Source organism: Rattus rattus, chromosome 8 (genome assembly GCF_011064425.1).
Source record: "Rattus rattus isolate New Zealand chromosome 8, Rrattus_CSIRO_v1, whole genome shotgun sequence".
In the NCBI taxonomy this organism is placed as follows: Eukaryota; Metazoa; Chordata; class Mammalia; order Rodentia; family Muridae; genus Rattus; species Rattus rattus.
In genome coordinates this window covers 70,492,362-70,516,132 of record NC_046161.1, presented here as the reverse complement: position 1 = coordinate 70,516,132, position 23,771 = coordinate 70,492,362, and the positions used below count along the sequence as shown (strand labels likewise).

General features: G+C 38.2%; 1 protein-coding gene across 1 annotated transcript in view; it reads left to right on the top strand.

Annotated features, from left to right (window-relative positions):
* The window catches only part of Hcrtr2 (hypocretin receptor 2), a 101,024-nt gene that overhangs the window by 75,310 nt on the left and 1,943 nt on the right, over positions 1–23,771 (top strand). The window contains exons 4-7 of the mRNA XM_032910850.1: positions 3,208–3,323; positions 16,126–16,346; positions 19,336–19,457; positions 21,359–21,581. Of these exons, the coding sequence (XP_032766741.1) occupies positions 3,208–3,323; positions 16,126–16,346; positions 19,336–19,457; positions 21,359–21,581 (682 nt within the window). The remainder of the gene's footprint in view (positions 1–3,207; positions 3,324–16,125; positions 16,347–19,335; positions 19,458–21,358; positions 21,582–23,771) is intronic.

The following is a 23,771-nucleotide window of genomic DNA, read 5'->3' as shown; positions in this document are numbered from 1 at the left end:
CTCATTATGAGGTTAGAAAGTGTGTGTGTGTGTGTGTGTGTGTGTGCATGTGCATATGCATGCTGACACACACATCAATAAACTGTTGTAAGATATTCATTATTCATTAGAGGGATGATAGTAAAGCCATTAATACATAGGCAAGTTTTAAAAGCTCATTAAGTTTAAATATTGTCAATTTGAATATTGGCAAATCACATTTTTTTCCACATGGAGAGGTTTTTTTTTTTTTTTTTTTGGTTCTTTTTTTTTTCCGGAGCTGGGGACCGAACCCAGGGCCTTGCGCTTCCTAGGCAAGCGCTCTACCACTGAGCTAAATCCCCAACCCCCACATGGAGAGGTTTAATCTGAGAAGATAGTAGAAGGGGAGTAAGTAAAGGCCAGCCACGGGCATATGGAGGGAAGGGTGGGTGGGGAGAGAAGGGACAGGGACAAATAGGGCACAAGAGCAGAGAAGAGCAAAGAGAGAGCACGAGCGGCAATCCACATTTAACAGACTTGTCCCTGACAGGTGGAAGACAGGAGAATGCTTGCAGGTTTTATATGGTTAGGTAACTATGCTCATAGACAATGTGCCTCAACTCTTCTGAAGAACATTACTCTTTAATCTCTGATTCAAATACATCATAAATAGCCATATTTGTTTCTGATTTCTTGATTTGAGACAGTAAAAGGTAAGGTGATAGATGACGATAGATAAATGAATGGAGAGAGAGAGAGAGAGAGAGAGAGAGAGAGAGAGAGAGAGAGAGAGAGAGACTTTATGGATCATACAGACAAGAATTTATTCAGATACTGCCTCCCATCATGTTGTTGTTGTTGTTGTTGTTGTTGTTGTTATTGTTTCATTGTTAAAACAAGTATTCATGTTAGCCCAGTCTAGCACTAAACTTACCATGAAGGCAAGAATGATCTTAAACTTCTGATTTTCCTGCCTCTACTCCCTGTCTCTGAGATGTTAGATGTGCACCACTACACACTGCTTTGTGCAAAGCTGGAAATCAAACTCAAGTCACGATGAACAACTGTTCTATTGACAGAGCAACATCTGCTGCCTAGGACAGAGATTTACAGTCATCGGTCTACAAAACGCCACCTTTTAATTCAGTCAGTGCTTAAGTAAAGCAAAGCAAGTTTTATGTCATGTATTCTAAATTGTAAGTTTCATAAACATGTATTGAAGATAGTGATAACTATCAAGTGAAACGTTCAAGGATATTTTTAACACATGCAACCTAAATTTTTAGTTGTATATTTGAATTTGCAACTAGTTCTAAATCTGAGAACATAAAACAGATTTTAGGACATTACATTTTGCTAATTACCTATCATAACTTCACCAGTAATAAACTAGTTCTAGACCTGGAATATAACCTTATTTGATCACCTTTTCTGCATAAGTGTTCATCATAATATATACTTACTAGCTAGTTATTATTTTTTCTACTTTTTCAAAGTTACCAAAAGTCTCCTTGCTTCCATCCATTCAAAACTCCAAATTGCTATGTCAGTAATGGTATCTGCTACTGTAGTGGGAAAAATGTTAGCAATCAAATCTACTTTTCCCCATCTGTTCAGTTTAGTCTAAAGGCAGATATTAGAGTTTCAATGCACTAGCTTTTTCTCTCTCTCTCTCTCTCTCTCTCTCTCTCTCTCTCTCTCTCTCTCTCTCTCTCTCTCTCTCTCTCTCTCTGTCTCTCTCTCTCTCTCTCTCTCTCTCTCTCTCTCCCCCCCTCTGTCTCTGTGTGTGTGTGTGTGTGTGTGTGTGTGTGTGTGTGTGTTACATGTGACATGTGATACATTCTTTAAGACAAATAAAAGACCAAAGCCACTCAAGTCCCTGGGAATTGCCAGGGTGACCTAGTTGCTTTGATATTGGTCCAGCAAATGTTGTCCACACCACTGTTCTCCAGTGGGAATGCTATCCGCTATTACTCCAGTACTTGAATTCTATCTATCACTCTTAATAATGACCTGTTTTACAAGATAAACTTGAAAGGAAATTAGAAATGAATGAGATGGATGAGTGTCTCCTGACCCAGAAAGGATCTAAAAATGACACCACAAAATGATCTCTTACACCACCCCGTAGCCTATGTACTGTGCTGTTCCATCTACACAATACAATACAGAAAAAAAAATAAGAAATGAGATAATTTCAGAATGAAGAATACAAAGATATATTAGAGTAAAAAACACTAGATTTAATCCAGATAAGAAGGCCTGTGTTCTACTGCTGTGAAGAAACGCTATGCACAAAGGCAACATTTATGAAAGAAAACAGCTCATCGGGACCTTATTTAGTTTCAAAGGTTTGATCCATTATCACCATGATAGGGAACACGGCCACATGCTGGCAGACATGGAGCTGGAGAAGTAACTGAGAGCTGTGTTCATAGACAGAAAGAGAACCTGAGCCTGGAATGGGATTTTCAAACTTGAAAACTCCCCATCCAGGAACACAGTTCCTCACACAAGGCCATACGTCATAACCCTTCTAATCCTTTCCAATAATGTCACTCCCTGATGAATATGCCCTCAAATATAATAAACCTATGAGGGTCATTACTATTTAAACCATCACCTCATCAATGCCAGCACTGATATCTAGAGAAAATATGTAATTTTCAAAAGAAGCAAAATGAAAGAAAGCAAAACAAAACTGAAGTGAAATCTTTGCCTTGCTTTGTTAGCATTCAGTTAGAATTATAACTAAATGCTGATCTGTTATTAATAAAACTTATTTAGGAGAAATACTAAAATATTGCTAGACTTAATTGCATTAGTTAATTGATTAACTTATTCTTTAATAAATGTTATTATTGTGATGGATATGTATTTAGGATAATGACAAATAAGAAAATCACTACAATTCTAAAGGTAATTATTCCTAATAAGTGAGATGGATAAAAAATGCCTAAAAGTTAGCTGTTAAATCCCTAAAATTCTTGATTTCATTACAAATATATGTGTGAATGCTGTACATGTAGGGATATTGACAATAAATCAACAAAACAAATATTGATTGTATTTACTTTTCCAAACTTTTTCATATTTATATTTAAGAGCACAACTGGTCCTGCCATTTGAGAAACTTATATTTTGATGAGAACAATGAACTGTATTTTCATTTAGCTCTTATTGAAACAAGGATTTAGTCATTAAATTTGTTTAATGGAAGATTTTACTGCTTGACTCTCATCTTAGGTGAAGTTTACCCAAAGATGTACCATATCTGCTTCTTTCTGGTGACGTACATGGCACCCCTGTGTCTTATGGTATTGGCTTATCTCCAAATATTCCGTAAACTCTGGTGCCGACAGGTAAGTGATATCAAATAATTTTGTTTGAGTCTACTTTAGGATGTCCATAAAAACAAATTTGAAAATTCATTGAATTAATATAACAGCTCGAAGACAAGATTACTTGCTCTAAAATAGTGAGACTCTGGATGTGAAAACACCCCTTAACTGTTTTACTAATATTTAGTAAATGTCTTAAATTCTGGCTTAAGAAGTCTACACTTCTGCTAAACTCTCAACCTCAATCATTAGCTGAGTCATATTTTGTCTGAGAGTAGCATTTTTGTCTGCATGTGTGTCTGCACACTGCATGTACGTGGTGCTCTCAGAAGCCAGGAGAAGGAACCAAATACTCTGGAAGGACTTACAGATTCTTGAAGCAACCATGTGGATTCCGGGAACCAAACCCGGGTCCTCTAAGAAAGGCTGCTAGTCCAATGCTTTTAACTACTAAGCCATCTCTCCAGCCCCTGGGAGCAAAATTATTAATTTACTTTTCATTATAAATAACAAAAATGAATTCCAATTCTCAGGCACTATAAATATGAATGATTGTACTTTAAATGAAAATTTCATTATACATTTAACATATGGTTACATCTTTAACTTCAATGCACTCACTTGCTGCAGATTTAAAGAATAAGACAATTTAGGTTTGTTTTTCTAATCACCCATCCCTTTTATCTTCTCTGTAACCAGTTGAGTTAAGAAACTTTTTGAAGTATTTTAAATTCTAATAAATTCTGTTAGAAAATGGTAGCATCCATGACATGTCACTCACTCCAGTGGTTCATTTGTCATATATTAATAACTTGCGTACACCACCCTTAAACTAAACCACCAATTCATGTGACCAGTAAAAGGTGTGGAAGAGAAGAGAAGAGGTATAATCAGGTACATGGTGAAAACAGCCTTTTTAGTACAAATGAAGGGTCCTAGAGATGAATGATTGGGGGTCTCTAAGCTCAAGATGGGAACTTTTAAGTTGAATCTCAATAACTTGAAAAAATCAGCAAATGTGTGGAGAATTATAAATATGTCGAGTGGAAATGGCCTATCTTCGTATGTTGCTTAGCAAATTATATAACGTGATAAGGATGAATTTTTTACTTCTCTACAGCTATGGCCAGCACAGTGATTTATTTGTTCTTAAGTTTGTGAACTAACAGATTGTTGGCCTCCTTTGTCTAAAAAAAATTATTAAGAAAGAACTTACTGAGGCCATCTTAATTCATCAAAAGCAATTCAATTTGTTTTCTTTAAAAATATTTCTATTATATGTGAATTTCATATATTTATTCAATACCCAATGTATTTTAATCATTTTCACTTATGACTCCTCTCCTTAACTCCTTCCAGATCTTAGGTTCTTGCAAAGTCATATACTCTTTTTATTTTTACTTTTTATAATCCACTGAGTCAACTTTGTGCTTCTCATATACTCATGGACTTGAGGCCATCTACTGAAACATGGTTGAACCACTGGGAGCCACACACACTTAAAGAAAATTTTTTTTCTCCCAACCTCCACCCCTACTGATCACCTACCAACTAGCCTCTCAGATAGGCATGGGAGACCCTGAGCCCCTCCTACCTGCATTATGGGATGTTGTTGACATGATCTTGTGCATGTCTTATGTAGGCCATCATAGCTACTGTCAGTTCATGAATAGAGTGGTCCTATACTCATAGTGTCATATCTAGAAGATACTATTTGGCCCTGTTTTGTTTTATTTTGCTTTCCCAGCATCTGGGAAGTCTCTCCATTCCAGTTCCCCATCCATGAGTCTGTGAACTGTGAGAGTAGAGTATGTTTGATGGATATGTCCCATTCATGACTGAGTACTCCACAGGCACTAGGCACTTTAACTAGTTCCAACTTTCTGCATTAATTGCCACCATGCTTAACAAAAGAAAAACTTCTCTGAAAAGGTTGGAGACCTACACTAATCTTTGGTTGTAGAGACAAGAATATTGGATTTAAAGCCATACTCCATAAGTGTTTTCTCTTCTAGAAATACCATACCTGATATAAAAACTTTGGCGAGAATCCAAGGTTGGGTAGCTCACTATCAATTTGCTAAACTTTCTCCTTAAATTATAATTAGATAGTGGTTGGCTATCCACATAACATTCATGCCACTATTGTACCCATGAGTGTATCTTGAAGTGCCTGTCATAGCTGAATAAGGAAGGGTTGGTGAGTACGTTTCTCCCTAGTACCTGCATAGCATCTACTATGAAAAGTAGCTAACAGAAAGGAACCTTCTCTGTCAACACCACCTTTATTCCTCCATATCAAAGTTTGTAGTGTTGTCATCAACAGTGTCTTACCATCTCTAGGAAACAAGAGCAAAGCAATAGCAATTGCCTTGGGTACTCTATGAGACTCCTCTGACCCATAATTCAATACTTGCAGCAGGCTTTTTATTTTGTAACTTACAACTTCTGGAAGGATTATCTCTGTGAAACTCCAATTAAAACATTAAACTCTTATATGAGTATATCTGTATCTATATACAAGCATAATATATACATATATAAAATAGTAAATTATTAAAATGTCCTATTTGGTTTTTGATGATGAGTCTTCATTTGTATTTTTTTCAACCCTTGGTATTCAAACCATCTTTTCAAGACCATCTTTTGTTGATTGGAAACAACTTTACAATTTCTAGGCTTTTAAGTTGTATAAGTTCTATTTTTTTCTTCTCTCTTCTATTTTTAAAATGTAAGACTTTTGATGATTCCTTTCATTATGCCTATACACAAAGTCATATATTTACATATATATTTATATATACTTAAGTCTTTTACAGCTTCTGTGCTCTTTTTGTGTCCAGTAGGAAAGTCCAGTCACATACTGTTCTCCAAATCTTTTAACCAAAACAAAAAGAACAAGTATAAGCACTGTAAGACATGAGCAGTGATGTGTTTAATTCCCAGCAACTATTTTTTCAGCCTTTCTACCTGTCCTAAAGCTGATGTCACTTAATCTAGATATTGCAACACCCCATTTCCTCATCTGTGTAATTGCATTAGCTTTTACTAGGTTACAGTAATATCCAAAATGTATACTGTTCTCAGCAGAAGCTCTGTCTCACTCCCAACTCACATCAGTTCTGGGCTCAGCTACTGTTCCACTAGTCTATGTTAGTGATGCTTTCTGGGACATGGCATTCTGCGTATCCCAGTAAAGACAGAAATGCTGGGGGAAAACCCACCACTTCTTGAAATTTCTGATATAAGCTCACAATTTGTAATCTTGCATTGCCCCCAAAGTCAGACATTTCAGTATTCTCTGACAAAAGGCACAAATCACAGAGCTGGAAGGATCTTCTCACAAGTTGAAGGTAAATGATATGAAATGTCACAGCATGAAAATGCTAAAACGCAGTCACGGGCAAGAATGCACGAGTTTAAACTCGGAGCATGTCACTTGGTAGTCACACAAAATTTGTCAATGATTCCTGTGGCTTTGACCATCATTATTATTTTTTTTTATTCAATCTTATGTGTATGTATGGGGATCATGGGTGTACGGTGCCTATATGGACCAAAAGAGGGCACCATATATCTTGGGATAGGAGTTACTGGGAAATGGGTTACAGAAGATTGTCAGCTACTCTATGTGTGTCCTGGGAGAGCAACCGGTGTTCTTAGCCACCGAGTCACATCTCCAGCCTCACTCTCATCATGTTTACATTGGGGGTGTACAGCTTACAAAATCATGCCTATTACGTGGATTAAGTACCTAAATCATTGAAAATAAGTATCATTGAATAAAAATCCTTAAAGTATCATTAATAGAGTGCCTTAGCAGTCTTCTGTTAGTTGGACTTTCAACTAAGTAGGATTATATTTCTACACTAGCATGTGTTAAATTGTTGTGACCTTTATTTGTTCTCCTCCTCTTCCTCCTTCTCCTCCTTCTTCTTTTCATACTAGAGAATGAAACTCATAGCCTGCTCACGTTTTGAGTGGCATCTCTGCACTGAGTAGCATATCTTTTGACTGAATAACATTCCTAAAAATAAATGTTCTTGGGGCTGGAGAGATGACTCGGTGGGTAAGAGAACTGACTGCTCTTCCAGAGGTCCTGAGTTCAATTCCCAGCAACCACATGGTGGCTCACAACCATCTGTAATGGAACCTGATGCCCCTCTTCTGGTGTGTCTGAAGACAGTTACAGTGTACACATATACTTAAAATAAATAAATCTTTAAAATTTTTTCTTCATGGGGCTTTAGAATATCCTTGTAATGGTTCTTCTGTTTCCTCTAGACCATTAATGGATGATAGTTCATTGGTAGCCTAAATCTTTGTATTCTTCTGATCATCACATGCCTAAATGAGTACCCATACAAATATCTAGTGAGAGTTTCAATAAGTAAGGACATGTGGCGACCAATTGCTCTGCCATTCCGAGGAATGCTTTAGAAAAATTAAAATATGACAGTTTCTCAAAGAAGAAAAGATATTAGTGTATAATACAGCTATGCACAGGTTTTAAGTTTACATTGAGTTTCTGAGGATTAAATTAAATATCAAGATATCCCATTATGTAGTTTTACATATATTTGCATATTCACTTGCTTAAAAAGTAATACACCTACTGTTAAAACCCTTAAAACAGTTACAACTGTTAACTTTTACTTTGCATAAAAAAGGGACTTGAAAATGTTCTTTAATGTGTAAATGACTCTTGAACCATGTACAGTGTGCTTGTTTTTTATTTAAATTTATATTTCTCAATTTCCAAACCTTTAAAATAGATTCAAATTGTATCACAGGCTTAGAAAAGAATCTACGTTTTTTTGACAAAATGTCCCACTTAGTACTATCCACATGATTCACGAGATTTGCAGTAAAATGCCTGAACTGTGAAACTAAAACATTTTAAAAGCAGATTGGAATGGAAATTGGCAAGTTGAGCTGAGCCCACTTTACAGCTGTAATAAAGTAAATTGACCCCAGATGGATAATTAAATAGAACTCTGCTTGAGCAACACTTGGCTTCTAACTGTTACTGCCTCTAAACAAAGTTGTCAGGCATTGTATTTGCCATGGGCCCCATCAAGTGAGCCGTCAAGAGAAGGGCCTATCCTATTTGCTTCAAGGTATGAAGATGCATGGATTCTGTTTGACACTTTCGAATTACCAAGTGTAAAGTTATTAGTGAGCAGATTGTGTGTCCTTGTCTGACTTTAAGAACTTTAGCTATCACTTAAAAACTAACAATAGTCTAGCTTGAATTAGTAACTTAAATTTCCCTTTCCTTGACAATATGATTCAAAGAATCCACTGGCTACAAAACTTACAAACTAGTCTCTCAAGATTCTCTCATTCAGAAACTTCTGAAGCTTGACTTGCTTGGCTGCTGGCTTCAGCGTTCAATCCAGTACTGAGGATTCAATAACAGATCTTGGTTATTATGTAAACGTCTGCTAATGCATTCCAGAAATATTATTAAGCACTTAGGTGTCTCATACTATGTGAGGCATTAGGAGTAAACAGAAGTATACTCTGAAGTTAGACAGGATCTTAACTTTCCAAAGACTGAAAGGTCTTCCAAACTATGACTGTGTCCATGGCCCATGTACCTTTATTCACCACATTTTTAGAGCTGTTAGAATTCATGCAGTGACATTACGTGACAAAATGGACAGAAGGTCATAGAAGAAACGGAGATGCAGGAAGACGAGGCTTCAAGTTCCACAAGGAAATCAAAAGCACAAGTAAAAGTAGTGCTTTACTGCCAGGCAGTGCTGGTGCACATCTCTTACCCCAATACCCAAGGATCAGAGGCAGTCAGATCTCTGAGTTCAAAGCCAGCTTGGTCTACATAGAGAGGTCCAGTATAGCCAAGGCTACATAGTGAGACCCTGTCTTGAAAAATAATTTACTATAAAGATATTTTTGTTTGTAATGCTTTTCTATTTGTATCTAGACTGAAATATAATTGTGTCAAACAGTAAAACTGAGAATTCCAATTATAATGTATAAATACATAAATTAAAGAAAAGATGAAGAGGTGTGGAGTGATGTTGAAAATATATACATGTATTAAAATCTGATTAGCGGGGTTGGGGATTTGGCTCAGCGGTAGAGCGCTTGCCTAGCAACCACAAGGCCCTGGGTTCAGTCCCCAGCTCCAAAAAAAAAGAAAAGAAAAAAAAATCTGATTAGCATTAATCATTGTCTAGATTAAACTGTTCATTGTAACCACTAAGAAAATACTTTTTTTTTCAAAAAAGTATCTAATGAAAGTCACAATAAAATTTAGATGGTATAGTAGAGAACAACAAAATACTAATGGAGAAATAAACACAATAGATGAAATATACATATTCAAAAACTACCAAAGTGGCTAATGTAAATTAGAAAATTTGAACAAAACTATATTAGGAAACAAAATAAGTAATCAGGATTTTACAAACATTAAAAAGAAGAGCCACATGATTTTGTCTTTCTGACTGAGAGACTTCATTTAATGTAATACTTTCCAGTACAATCCATGTTCCCATAATTTTCATAGTTGACTTTTTCCTAACCGTTGAGTGTGTTTCCATCCTGTATATGTGTCACAATTTCATTATCCATTTTATTGTTGATGATGGTGGACATCTAGGCTGGTTATATTCCCTTGTTTTTTGAATAGTACAGCAGCAAAATACAGAAGTGCAGTGATCATTTCTGTGATAAAATACAGAATTCTTGCTATAGCCGAGTCATATGGGAGTTAGAACTGGGCATTTAAAGAAACCTAGATACTGGTTTTCATAATGGTGACACTGGTTTATATTCTTACCAGCAATGGATAAGAGTACCTCTTTTTTCATACCTTCACCAACAGTTGTCATTTACTTTTGATGTTGTTTTGTTTTGTTTTTGTTTGTTTTGTTTGTTTGTTTATAGTTGCCAGATGTAAATGAATTTTGATCCATCAACATGGCTGCTCTGACAAGGGATCACATACAAAAAGACTTTCTGGGTCTGTGTAATCTGAGTGGAATGACACACTTTTAATCCCTCTGGATAGAATACAGACACTCCATTAATACCATTAATCCCTAACAATTAGGTAAGGTTAATTCATAGAAAAAAGCAATGTTTGAAAGTGACATTTAATTGAGGGGCAGACAAAATGATGAATCAGAGAAAAACCTGACAGAATGAGTCAGAGATAGGATATGCCCAATTACCACAAGACAGGCACTGATGAGAGCAGTACAGAGAAAGGGAAGGGTGGGGGCAGTTTTATTCAGATAGTCTTACAGAGACAGGTTGCAGAGAAAACAAGCTAAGCACAGGTGAAGACAGAATAAGTCAGAGAACATGAAGGAGCCAAAAGATTAGAGCATATTGTCAGAGTTAATTTGAGATCAACAGATCAATTTAGTCAGAAGCCAAGAGAAACCAGTTTGAATCAGTCACCTAAGAGAAGAGTCAGGCAGCTAATTTGAAAGAGCACACCAGAATTAAGAAAGAACTAGGAAGGCTGAGTTTATTCAGTAGCAAGTCTCTGAGACAGCAATTACATCTGTTGAATAACCGGGTTTTTGCCAACATAAGATAAAGTCATTTTGGAAGAGGGGTCCTCAATTGAGGAAATGTTCCCACCAGTTACCCTGTTGATGTTGGCAAAACTTTGGTGCATTTTCTTGATTGAAAACTGATATGAGAGGGCCCTGCTCATCATGAGTATGCAACTCCTAGGCAGGGGGTACTGTATGCCATGAGAAGGCAGATTGAGAACCAAGAGAAGCAAACCAAGCAGCAAACCTAGCCCCTGCTTCAGTTCTTGTCTCCTGTGCCTGCTTCAAGTTCTTACCCTAACTTCCCTTCATGAATAACTGTGATCCTTGTGGGGACTTAACTCCTCAAGTTGCTAGGAGTTTTGTTTTGTTTTGTTTTTTGTCATAATATTTCATCACAGCAATGGAAAACCAAACTAAAACAGTAATCATTCTGATAGAGATGAGATAGAATCTTAAAATGTTTTAATGTATGTTTGTCTGATAGCTGAGAATGTTAAACAGTTCTGAAAACATTTATTGGCCATTTGTGTTTCCTTTGAGAACTGGCTGCTTGTTTCATAGCCCATTTATCTACTGACAGTTCTGTGGTTTGGGTATTTAAATTTTATAGTGCTTTATGCATTCTATATATTCCCTGTATGAGTTATAGCTGGCAAAAACTTTCTACCTAATCTATGGTATATCTGTTTGCTCTGATGATAATTTTCCTTGATGTATGGAGACTTTTAAATTTCACATAGTTCACTTCTTTTTTTTTATTGGATTTTTTTAAATTTACATTTCAAATGTTATTCCCTTTCCCGGTCTCCCAGACATAAGCCCCTTATCCCATCCCCCTCCCCTTTTTCCATAAGGGTATTCTCCTCCCCATCCACCCCCCATTCCCACCCCTCCAACATTGCCCTACACTGGGAGGTCCAGCCTTGGCAGGAACAAGGGCTTCTCCTTCCACTGATGCCCAATAAGGCCTTCTCTGCTGAATATGAAGTTGGAGCCATGGCTCAATCCACGTATAGAATCTTTGAGTAGTGGTTTAGTCCCTGGGAGCTCTGGTTGGCTGGCATTGTTGTTCTTATGGGGTTGCAAGCCCCTTCAGCTCTTTCAATCCTTTCTCTAATTCCTCCAACAGGGTCCTGTTCTCAGTTCAATAGTTTGCTGCTAGCATTCGTCTCTGTATTTGACATGCTCTGGCTGTACTTCTCAGGAGACAGCTTATATCAGGCTCCTGTCAGCATGTACTTCTTAGCTTCATCAATCTTATCTAGTTTTGGTGTATATATATATATATGTATATATATATATATATATATATATATATATATATATATATATATATATATCTCCATATATACCCATGTATGTGGTGCAGGCTCTGAATGGCTGTTCCTTCAGTCTTTGCTCCAAACTTTGCCTCCATATCCCTTCCTATGAATATTTGTTCCCCCTTTTAAGAAGGACTGAAGCATCTACATTTTGGTCATCCTTCTTCTTGAGCTTCATGTGGTCTGTGGATTGTATCTTGGGTCATTTGAGCTTTTGGGCTAATATCCACTTATCAGTGAGTACATACAATGTGTGTTTTTTTGTGATTGGGTTACCTCACTCAGGATGATATTTTCTAGTTCCATCCATTTGCCTATGAATTATATGAAGCCATTGCTTTTGATAGCTGGGTAGGACTCCACTGTGTAGATGTACCACATTTTCTGTGTCCATTCCTCTGTTGAAGGGGCATAGTTCACTTCTTGATTCTTAGGACTATTCTCTGTCATTGGAGTTCTGTTAAGAAAGTTTGTACTTATGCCCTTAACTTCAAGTCTATTCCTTGAAGATCTCTGAATTTCAATTAAAGTCTTGGGGTGGAAGAGATGGGCCAATTGTTAAAAACATGGTGTACTCTTACAGAAAACCCAAGTTCAGTTTCCAGCACCTATGTCAAGGAGCTCACAACTGTCTGTAATTCCAGCTCCAGAAAGACCTAACACCTTCAACTTCTATTGGCATGTGCACTCACACCACACACACACACACACACACACACACACAGAGAGAGAGAGAGAGAGAGTGTTAAAAATACAAATTATATCTTCATCTTTGAACAGTTTGAATTGACTTTTGTACAAGGATGTAGATGTGGATCTAAGTTGATTCTTCTGCATGTCGATATTGCTTTGTCAATGCCATTTCTGGACTAGGCTGTCATTCCCAGTGTATGTTCTTGATGTCCATTTTAGATTTAGGTAGCCATTGTGTGTGCATTGATGCATTCTTTATCCTATTTTTTGGTATACATGTCTAATACCCTGTTGTCTTTTTCACTATAGTAGTCCAGGGTTGGGCACTGTGATATCTTCCACAGTATTCTTTCTGTTTAGAGTTTTTCTGTCTATCCATGGTCACTTGTGTTTGCATTTGGTTATGGTCTTTTTAGATTATTTTCTAGTTCTCTAAAGAATGTGGATTTCAGTGAATGTGCACATTACATTTTATTAATATGGCCATTTTCACTAAATTAACTTGGCAAATCGAGAAACATGAAAGGCCTCTCTCTACCTGGTTGACATCTTATCTCATTTCTTTTTCAGTATTCATCATTTGCATGGTACTTTGAACTGATAATTATTGTTCAATTTTCTATTACAGTATGTGTTTCATATCAAAGATAGTTCACACAGTTCATTTAAACTATAGCGAGCAGATACTGCTGTGCTTTGCTTGCTACGGTTAAGTGGGAAGTTTCTCTCAGTAACCTTTTGGTGAAAGGCCTTCCATGAGGGCAAACTCTTGGAATGTGTCTTCCCTGGCTCTTTTAAATCATTAATAGTACTTTTATAAGACATGCATTCAAACATCAGGGGCCTGCAGTGACAGCTCAACCTACAGATTTCTTGCCTTGGAACCAAGAAGACAAGAGTTTAATATTCCAAAGTCATGCAAAAAATCTGGGTCTCATGGCACATGGTTGTAACCTCTGGGCTAGAGAAGGGAAGCCAGGAGATCCCTAAGGTTAACTAGCAAGGCAAGCTACGTGGCAGGCTCCAGGCCAATGGAAGGCCCTGTTTAAAGAGTAAGATGCATATCCACTGAGAAATGCCAGCCTACATGTTCTTCTGACCTCGGATGCTTATGCACACATATGCACACAAATGAAACTGCACGCACACACACACACACACACACACACACGCATATAAAACTGTACATAAAAAGGCTTCCTATCTTATATATAAATTTGCAAAAGGAATCTTTTTCACGACTGAAAAATAAGGTGTGTTTTGAAGTTCTGTGCAAATTAAATGTATGGTCTGAAATATTTTTGCTTTATTCTACTTAGTATCTTCTCAATCAAATCTATACAATGCAATTTATAACTTACTTTTAAGGACACACGGAGCATGACTTAAGGTTATGTGCAATCCTTGAATGCCAGTTGATGCAATGACTCCTGATGAAATTTCGCTGTCCCCCTTGGGCTACTCAGCTTCTCCATAGTTTATCAGTGGAGAATGAGTTTCAGGATTAAGCCCCTTCTGCCTTTGGGTTGTTCTCTGAGAGTGACATCAGCACATGTCTCTTTCCTTTCATTGCAAGGACCACAACTCTGAAGAAGTCATCATTGGGTAGAATATTGTTTCGTGGGAATTGGGTCATTCAAGGTTTTGTGATAGAATTAATCTGGAACTTCCTAAGATCTATTGTTACTTCTAAAACAATTATTTCTAAAACTATAAGAGAGAGAGAGAGAAAGAGAGAGAGAGAGAGAGAGAGAAAGAGAGAGAGAGAGAGAGCGCTACAATACTGAAGACATCCTCAGCAATTTAGAGTGGTGAGTACTTTTGCAGAAGCCCACTGTTTGATTCCAACCACACCATGCAGTTCAACCATCTGACTTCAGTTCCAGGGAATCCAGTTCCTTTTTCTGACCTGTACGGGCACCAAGCGTACATGTGATGCCCAGATACCCAAGAGTGCAAAACACTAACACACAAAAAATAAAAATTGAAAAAATCTTTTTAGAAAATGTTAAAATAAAATCCTGCAGATGGAGCATTTGTAGCTCTTTATCTCCCCGGCCCATGGTTTGGTGAGGTGGGCCCGCCCATTTCTGAGATGTTTCTGTCTCAGGGCAGGTTTTCATCTGCGTGATTGATCTCCTGAACTGAGAAGATGGTCAAGTGGGGTCTCGTGTAATGAGACTCATCTGTTTGGACATCAAAGCAAAGCTCCGTTTTCAAATGAAAGATTCTCTAATAGACTTTGATCTCGTAGTGTAAACAGCCACGGGTTCAATGTAACCTTCCTTCTGAGAGGCCACGGGAACGCACTGCTCTGTGCTGTGTGCGGCGCAAAGATAAAAGTGGCAGCTAAGTAACTAACACAATCAAGCTGTCCCCGCGGTGGACTTATTGGCAAATTTTAAAAAAAAAAAAAAAAAAAAAAAGGCACGAGCTGCATTTTAATATTTTGCGAAGATCTATCAATTTTTATGAGATTATAATTAAGAAAATATTATACTTGGCAGAACTTTCTGCTATTATCAACCAACAGAAAAATCAAAGGAAACGCACGTTGTGTAATGTAATTGCTACAAATCGTGGCTATTTGAAATATTAGTGTAAGACCTGGAAAGATTCTCAGTGTATTCGTGTGCTTTCAAGAAGGGCAAATTGCAAAATTAGTTTCAGGCAATTTTGTAAGTGAGAACAGTAAATCACGAAGAACAGTTTTTGTTCCTTCTACACATAGATTGGCTTTGTCTCGACAGGAGACAGAAAAACTCCTAGAAACCAATAGCTGGTTAGGTGTCTCCACGCGACAGCAGGTGGCAGTATCGATGCATCAAATTTTCGCTTAAGCTTTTTCTTGTTATTTTTTCGGTGTGTGTGTCTGTTGTGTGTGTGGGGGGGGTATCCTGTTATCTAATGAGTGTTTAAATTTAGGTGACATCTGAATTTAGAATTTAAAACAAAATCTTATAATATAAATTTTCTTAGCATTCTTTTCTCCATATGTCCCTTTTCTGTTTAATAAGGACGGGTACGTATTCTTTATTTTTTTTCACTTCAGACCTGGACAACAAAAGCTTGTTTTTAAGTTTCCCCCACACTGATACCTATTTGGTGTTTGACTAAATGAGTCTAAGAACACACTCTGCCTAGCCAGTACTCGGGAGAGACAGAAACTCCAAACTTCAAAACTTCTGTTTCTTAATCTTTACTTGTGGTTACGTCTTCTATGTAGAACTTTGCAAAGTACCAAAGAGGGATTCCGTCTCCTTTCAGATTCCCGGAACTTCTTCTGTGGTTCAGAGAAAATGGAAGCAGCCGCAGCCGGTTTCTCAGCCCCGGGGGTCCGGACAGCAGAGCAAGGCCCGGATTAGCGCTGTCGCTGCTGAGATAAAGCAGATCCGAGCACGAAGGAAAACAGCCCGGATGCTCATGGTTGTACTTCTGGTCTTTGCAATTTGCTATCTACCAATCAGCATCCTCAATGTGCTAAAGAGGTAAAAACCCGTGCATTTATTTAAAATTGAAGCAGCTTGGCATTTTAATTAAGACCTCTTTTTCTTTCTAAACAGACAATCCCCCTCCCCTCCCTAGGTTCTTTGTCTGGCCAATCAACTCAGTTGTTTGAGCTGATGGAGTTCTTTGAGCACTTAGGCAACACCAGCCTTCAAGCACAGTCAGGAAATGCACTCTTTCAGCGGATGAAGATTCTCAGTTAAATGGCAGATAAAACGGTTGTTTTCCTAACCTCCCCATGTTCACTGCTAAAGTTCAGACGAGAAAATATTTTAATAAAAATAGTTTCGATAACTATTTAAATGAATAAAAGTCCATTGCACCTCTGAATTATTTTGGAAGGAAGTAAAGAAGTTTTCTAAAACTTTTGTTTCTCGAATATTTAAACAACCCTATTTTTCCAGTGAGCACAGGGACAAAACTATGAAGTTCAAATGATTTTGACCGGTGACATGAGCAGCGGATGCTGAGATGCAGGTCCAGTACAGTACATGAATGGCCAACTTCTTTGGGAAACATCAAAGCTGTTACACATACACACACTGGTCCCAAGGCAGCCTTAATTCTGTTTATAAGAGGCTTCGAATTTAGCCTGAAACTGCTCAGCTCCCTTTTCCCAAAGTCAGAGTCAATATCATATTCCTCACAGCTGGAGACCTGGGAGGCAGGTACGTTTGTCCAAAGTCAGACAAAAAGTGGTGTAAACCAGCTACAAAGATCTCTTTGGCCTTTGTTTTTCGATTCTTTAAAGGCTTCCTCAATGACAAAGTAGAAAATGAACGTTTGTTCAGAAAGATTGTAGCCTTGTATGCTTAAGGGTTTTGAAAGTCCTGTTCTTGAGATATGTGTCCATTCACAAAACATAATTTGCCCTCTGCCTCTGCCAAGGTTCCCTCTCATTTCCTTCCGCGCAGAAATCATACACAAATGTATTAAGTGCGTAGCTAGTTTTCCGCTATTAAGAACTCTATAAACCAGGCAGTCCCTCTAGCAGAAGGGGATCCAATGGCAGGCAACTCCCAGGGTGGGGCGGTGCCCAAGGAGGATTTCTTCTTCTCCTCAGAAAAGGTGAAGGGGTGGGGGTGGGGGCTTGTAAAGGTGGGACTGAGGGAATGAGATGTCATCCAGACGAAGAAATAAATAAATTAATGAAAAACGGCACCCTAAACATGAATTACTGAATAGAGTCATCCCTCTTTCCCAACCTCCTCTTCCCCTACTCCCCTTCCCCCCTCCTCTCTCTCCCTTCCTCCTCCCTGTGACTTTCCTTCCGTCTTTCCTTCTCCCCCACCCCAGTCCTCTTTTTTTCTCCCCTCTTTCTTTACCAATCCAGATCAAATATTTTGAAAATGGTTCTAGCACTCTGTGGGATGCACATTTGAATTTCTTATATCTCTGCGCTAACACCTCTCCCACTAGTTATTTCCAGATGCGCTCTTGTCAATAATACTCATTCTCAATTAAATAGCATCCTTTTCCAGGGTGGGAAAGAAATCTAAATATAATTTGAAACTTTTTTAAAGTTTTTGAGCAATCTGAGTGTTAACACACACACGCACACACATATTTTAAAATAATTTTGAAAATGTTTTTACTGAATACAGTTTTTTTAAAGACACGTATTTAAATTCAGTCTTGCCTTGCATATCAATCTTGCTCACACAATGTAAAGTCCTACCTTTTTTTTCTCTCTCTCTTGCCATGTAAGTAAGCTATTGCCTGTATTGCCTGGTTGATTAAAACTAACTTCCTAAAAGTAGCTTTTTAAAATGTATTTATTCCCTTTACAACCCAATATCAGCCCTTCCTCTCCTCCCAGTACCCCCTCAAGCAATTCCTTCCCTATTCACCCTCCCCTTTTGAGATGGGGAATCCCCCACTGAGTGACCCTACACACACACACACACACACACACACACACACACACACACACATCAAGTGGCTGCAGGTCTAGGCACATCCTCTCCCACTGAGGCCAGACAGGGCTGTCCATTTAGGGGGCGCAGGATCCACAGGCCTGCGGACAACAGGTTCAGAGACAGCCCCTGCTCCAGTTCTTGAGGGATCCTCATGAAGACCTAGCTGCTCCTTGGCCGCATATGCGCAGGGGGGTTCGGTCCAGCTCGTGCTCACTTTTTCTTGGTGATTCAGTCTCTGAGGGCCCCGAAGGGTCCGGGTTAGTTGACTCTGTTGGTCTTCCTTGGAGACCCTGTCCCCTTCTGGTCCCTCAATCCTTCTCCCAACTCCTCTGTAAGACTCCCGAGCTTCATTTAATGTTGAAGTGTGAGTCTCTGCATCTCTTTCCATTGACTGCTGGGTGGAGCTTCTGAGAGGACAGTTACTCTAGGTTCCTATCTGCAAGCATAGCAGGATATCATTAATAATGTTGTCCATGGGATCGGTCTCAATTTGGGGCAGTCCTTGGTTGGCTCTTCCCTCTGTCTCTGCTCTCTAACAACTTTGGAGTGCAATGGGGCTGCAGCATGACTCAGTGGCGATAAGCACTGCCGCTCTTGCAGAGGCCCACCATTCAATTCTCAGCATCCACTTGGAAGCTCACCACCACCTGTAACTCCTGTTAAAGGGGATCCAGCACCCTCTTTTTACCTCTGTGGGTACCTGGCATGTACACACGTGGTACCCACACATGTAGGCCTACCACCCATATGCTTAAAATAACAAACAAACACATAAAAACATGTACATGGTAGAATACCAAAAGAAGATGACTAGATCACACTCAGGAACAAGATAGGACGTTCAGCTTCCCTCCTCTTGACAAGAAATTTGCATTTCCTCTTTCTACTTTCTCTCTGAGCTGGGGGTTCTGATGGGTACAGGAAAGCATTCTAAGAAGGCTGTGCTGTCGGTGCCTTTGTAGAGGACAGGGTCAGGCTATTTCTGGGGTTGGTACATTGGATTCAATTATTCAAGACTCTTGATTGTCTGTTCCTGTTTCGTTTCCTACAGAGTGTTCGGGATGTTCACACACACCGAAGACAGAGAGACTGTCTACGCCTGGTTCACTTTTTCTCATTGGCTTGTGTATGCCAATAGTGCTGCAAACCCAATTATTTATAATTTTCTCAGTGGTAAGTGTTCAGTGCTTCTTTGTGGAGCCTCTACTCAAGGGTGCAGCTTCTAGAGCAGATGCCCTGGAGCAGTTTAGGAGTCGTTTCAGAACTTAGCTTCTGTTTGAGCTGTGATTGCTCCTGAGTAGATTCCTGTAGAATGTCTTCATTTTGACAGTGAAGTAGACTTGATCGTCGGAGAAAATGATCCAATATTTTTCCTTGGAGCACTTAGAATAAATGTTAAAGAGAAAAATGGGTATCTTGCATGCCTTATATCAAACTTAGGATTGAAAAACATACACATACACATGAAAATACTATGAGATAATGATATGGAGGAGGGCCATCCACTAGCGCTTGGAAAACTAACAAGCGGCCATGTCAGAATTGTGCTGTGATTAGCCACATCTTCGTATTGTTTTATTCCCAAAATGCTTAGGCATTTGTTTCTTATTTTCATTTCTTTCTTTCTTTTTTTTAAGTTTTTTTTAACATTTGTTTTATGTGAGTACACTGTTGCTGTCTTCGGACAAACCAGAAGAGGGCACCAGATCTCATTACAGATGGTTGTGAGCCACCATTTGGTCGCTGGGAATTGAACTCAGGACCTCTGGAAGAGCAGCCAGTGCTCTTAACCACTGAGCCATCGCTCCAGTCCTTATTTTCATTTTTAACAATGCAGTCATTATATATTTTTTTAAATTTTTTATATACTTAATAAACAGTGAGTGTCTTCTAATTTCATACTGTCTCTTTTTGGTTTGCTTGATTTGTTTAAGTCCTTAGAACAGCCAGATAGAGACAGATTTTTCTGGCAAGATACCGAACTACAAATAGAACGTTCTAGTATAGTTCTCAAAAATCTAAAAACACAAAAAGATTTTAAATGTTTCTTCCATGAATACATAGCAAACGTTTACACCTATTTAATTCCATTCAAGCCTTAAAAATCGCGCGCGTTTACTGAAATATCCCATGGCACTCTAGAAATATACTTTCTATAATATTATGTATTGAAAAATATAATTGCTAAAAAAAAAAGCACAACCAATTTTGTTTCTGAAAAGAGATTTTGTCACTTTTGAAATAAGCATCGCACACTGAGTCGTGCTTTGTCTGACCTTGCACTGAGTAGGTGAGACCCAGAAAGAACTGGGGAGACAAGTGTTTGAAGTAGAAGGCACAGAGCAAGGCAGAGTACTGGTATGAGGTCAAGAGGACTTAGGGGAGCCACTGACAACTGCCTGGTGTGTGCCTGCTATTGTCCTAGGCCTGTGAACAAAGGCCTTAGCAGCCTAGTGCACGGAGTGACCTAGACACAAAGAGAAGGAAGAAGTTTCCCATAATGCCCTTCACTCTCTAATAAAGGTGATGGTTTCACTTCTAAACTGCCTAAAATCTCATTCATAGTTTAAAGATAACTACCTCCTCAGATTTTTCCAGTTTCTTTCTTTTCTTATTTTGCTACACTTGGATTATGAAAGGGATATTTTCATAAATACTTCAGTGTATTTTTTTTCTTGTTTCGTTGAACTCTTATGCCAACGTCCTGAGAACATAATGTAGCTCTGTGTTCTTGCTTATACACAGAGTAGATTTCATTGCTTCCGAAGCAACTGAAAGTCTAGGCAAACTTTTCCTAAGAGCGGCTTGGTTAAAGGGTTACAGGGTTAAAAACTAAAGAGAAACACGGCAGGGGCAGGGGTGGGGGTTGACTTTAAAGAAAGAAAACAAATCCAAGTATTACAAATGAAAACACTTCGTCGTTTAATTTCCTTTTTCTATTTCCTTTATTGATACAAAATGCTCCACCTCACTGTTAGCTTGGCTCAAGGGAACGACTCATTTGTACCCTGCACACTAGGTGTTGAGCTGTTTATGCAAAATTCACTTTCCTTTCATTCTTTCTGATCTGCCAGGAAAATTTCGAGAGGAATTTAAAGCTGCCTTTTCTTGTTGTCTTGGGGTTCATCGTCGTCAGGGAGATCGCCTCGCCAGGGGACGCACAAGTACAGAGAGCAGGAAGTCCCTGACTACTCAGATCAGCAACTTTGATAATGTATCAAAACTCTCAGAGCACGTGGTGCTCACCAGCATAAGCACACTCCCGGCAGCCAACGGGGCAGGACCGCTTCAAAACTGGTAGAATATTTATTGCTATGATGAGGATGCCCGACTCAAACTATTCTTTTATACAAACTCTGTGAACGGAAGTTTTAGTATCCAATCGATCTAAACCTAAAATTACTTGTCAATCCTTTTTTTTTTTTTTAATAGATCACTCTTCGGAAATAAAAAGCAAATTTGAAATATTTCCCGAACCATTTACTGGAAGGAATATGTTATAAGTTTAAATTCACCTGAATTTAGTTCAAGCTACTTTTTCTTAACTATGTGAACTAAAGTTTGTGGCAATTAAGAGTTTGAACATTTCTATTTCTTCCTATAACCCCCTGTTATGTTAATTTAACAATTCAAATTGATTACTTAAAAAAAACACCCAAAATTAATCGTTTTCTTTTGGCATATAAAGGAAGTAACAATTACTAACTCTTAGTTAACAACAAGCATAACTAATTGACTTAGTTTTTAAAAAAAATCACAAAAACTATCATTATAATGTGCTACCTGGGAGAATACTGATTAATAGAAAAGCATATAATTTGTATATATTCAAAGTATACCTTTCCAAATCACATAAAATAATTACGATTCAGCTTAATTTGCCACTGATTTTATTTTCCATTTACTAAATGTTCTCAGGTTTATGACCTTATACTATCTAATATTGTGTGTGTGTGTGTGTGTGTGTGTGTGTGTGTAATACAGAATCAAAATGACTGTATTAAAGTAAAAAATTTACAGCAGCTACTAATACACAATCATTTTCATCTCTAGGGAAGGATTTAAGATTTAAATTAAGAGATAAAAATCAGATTATTCTTCTAATTAAAGACAATGAGTTAGCCTTGCTGGATTAAGAATGTGACTGTGTACTAGGAAGTGAAGCAAAGAGGCTTCAGACAGGGTTCAAGAAGGGCTTTAGTCTAGGTCTGGAACAGGGCTTAAATGGCTGAGCATTTCCCTAGCAGCTTACACTAGGCTGGGATTCAGTTCTCATCAGTGAAAACAAACAAGATCAAACAAATGAACCAAGGCTTATTGTAGTCTAGTGAGAGAGGAAGGCTGAAAATTCCCCAGGCATGGCAAAGAAATCACACAACCAAAGACAGTGGTCCCCACCACGAAACTGGCAGGACTGTTACAACGCACCCCACCCCCATGTAATTAGACTACACTCTCTGTGTTACTAATTTTAGCATGCCTGAGGCTGAGAGACAGGGAACTAGGAAAGTGGAAGGCTCACTACTAACTCATACACAAATGGAAACTCTAGAGTATATTTTGTATAAGCTTAAATCATAGGATTGAAATTATTATTTCAAATTCATTCTCTGTAAAATGCTTCTTATGTTAGTATCTACTTCTAAATTAAGAATTTGAAAGTGTGCAAATCCAGTTGTCCGTCATCTCATAGTAGAGTAGTAATAGTATGTAGGCACACTGATGATAAAGAAACAGAATATATTTAATATTCAAGAGAGATTTTATTTAAAAATACTTATATTGTTATTTTGCCTTTTCCCTAACTCTTTATTCTCAGAGAAAAATAACACAACCAAACTATCCATACCTTCTTTTCAAGAGTTTAGGATTTTGTTACCATGTGCCTTTTGGTATTCTAAGCCAGGACTATTCTCTTATATGAGGTTTATCAAAATTATATGGCCGAATATCATGATGTTCCATATCTATGAACACAATCACTTTCAACGTCTCCTTTCTCCCTTTTGAGAACTTTGTCTACCATGTCCTTCATGCCAGAAGAGCTGTAATTTCCTGGTCGTGATGATAGCACTTTAAGATTTGAAGTTATCTTCAAATCTTCTTGGTAATAAGCCTTAATAGCCTTGCAGCTCAGTAAGCATGATATAATGATTTTTCCCAATAGGATAGAGTTCATTAACTCTAAGCTGTGAGATAGTATTAGATCCCAAGATCACAGTTCATGTTTTATAATAAACAAGAGGAGAGGCCTTAAGAGGGAAAGGGTGGACAGAGATAGAGATGTGAAAGGAGAGGAGAGGGTTGGGGGGAAGAGGAGAGGAGAGAAGAGAGAGCAAGAGCGAGAGAGAGTGAGAGAACGAGAGCGAGAGCGAGAGAACGAGAGGGAGAGAGAGAGAGAGAGAGAGAAAGAGAGAGAGAGAGAGAGAGAGAGAGGAGGTGGTATTGATATGGCCAATCAGAAGTCAGAATTTCTGTGTTCTAAAT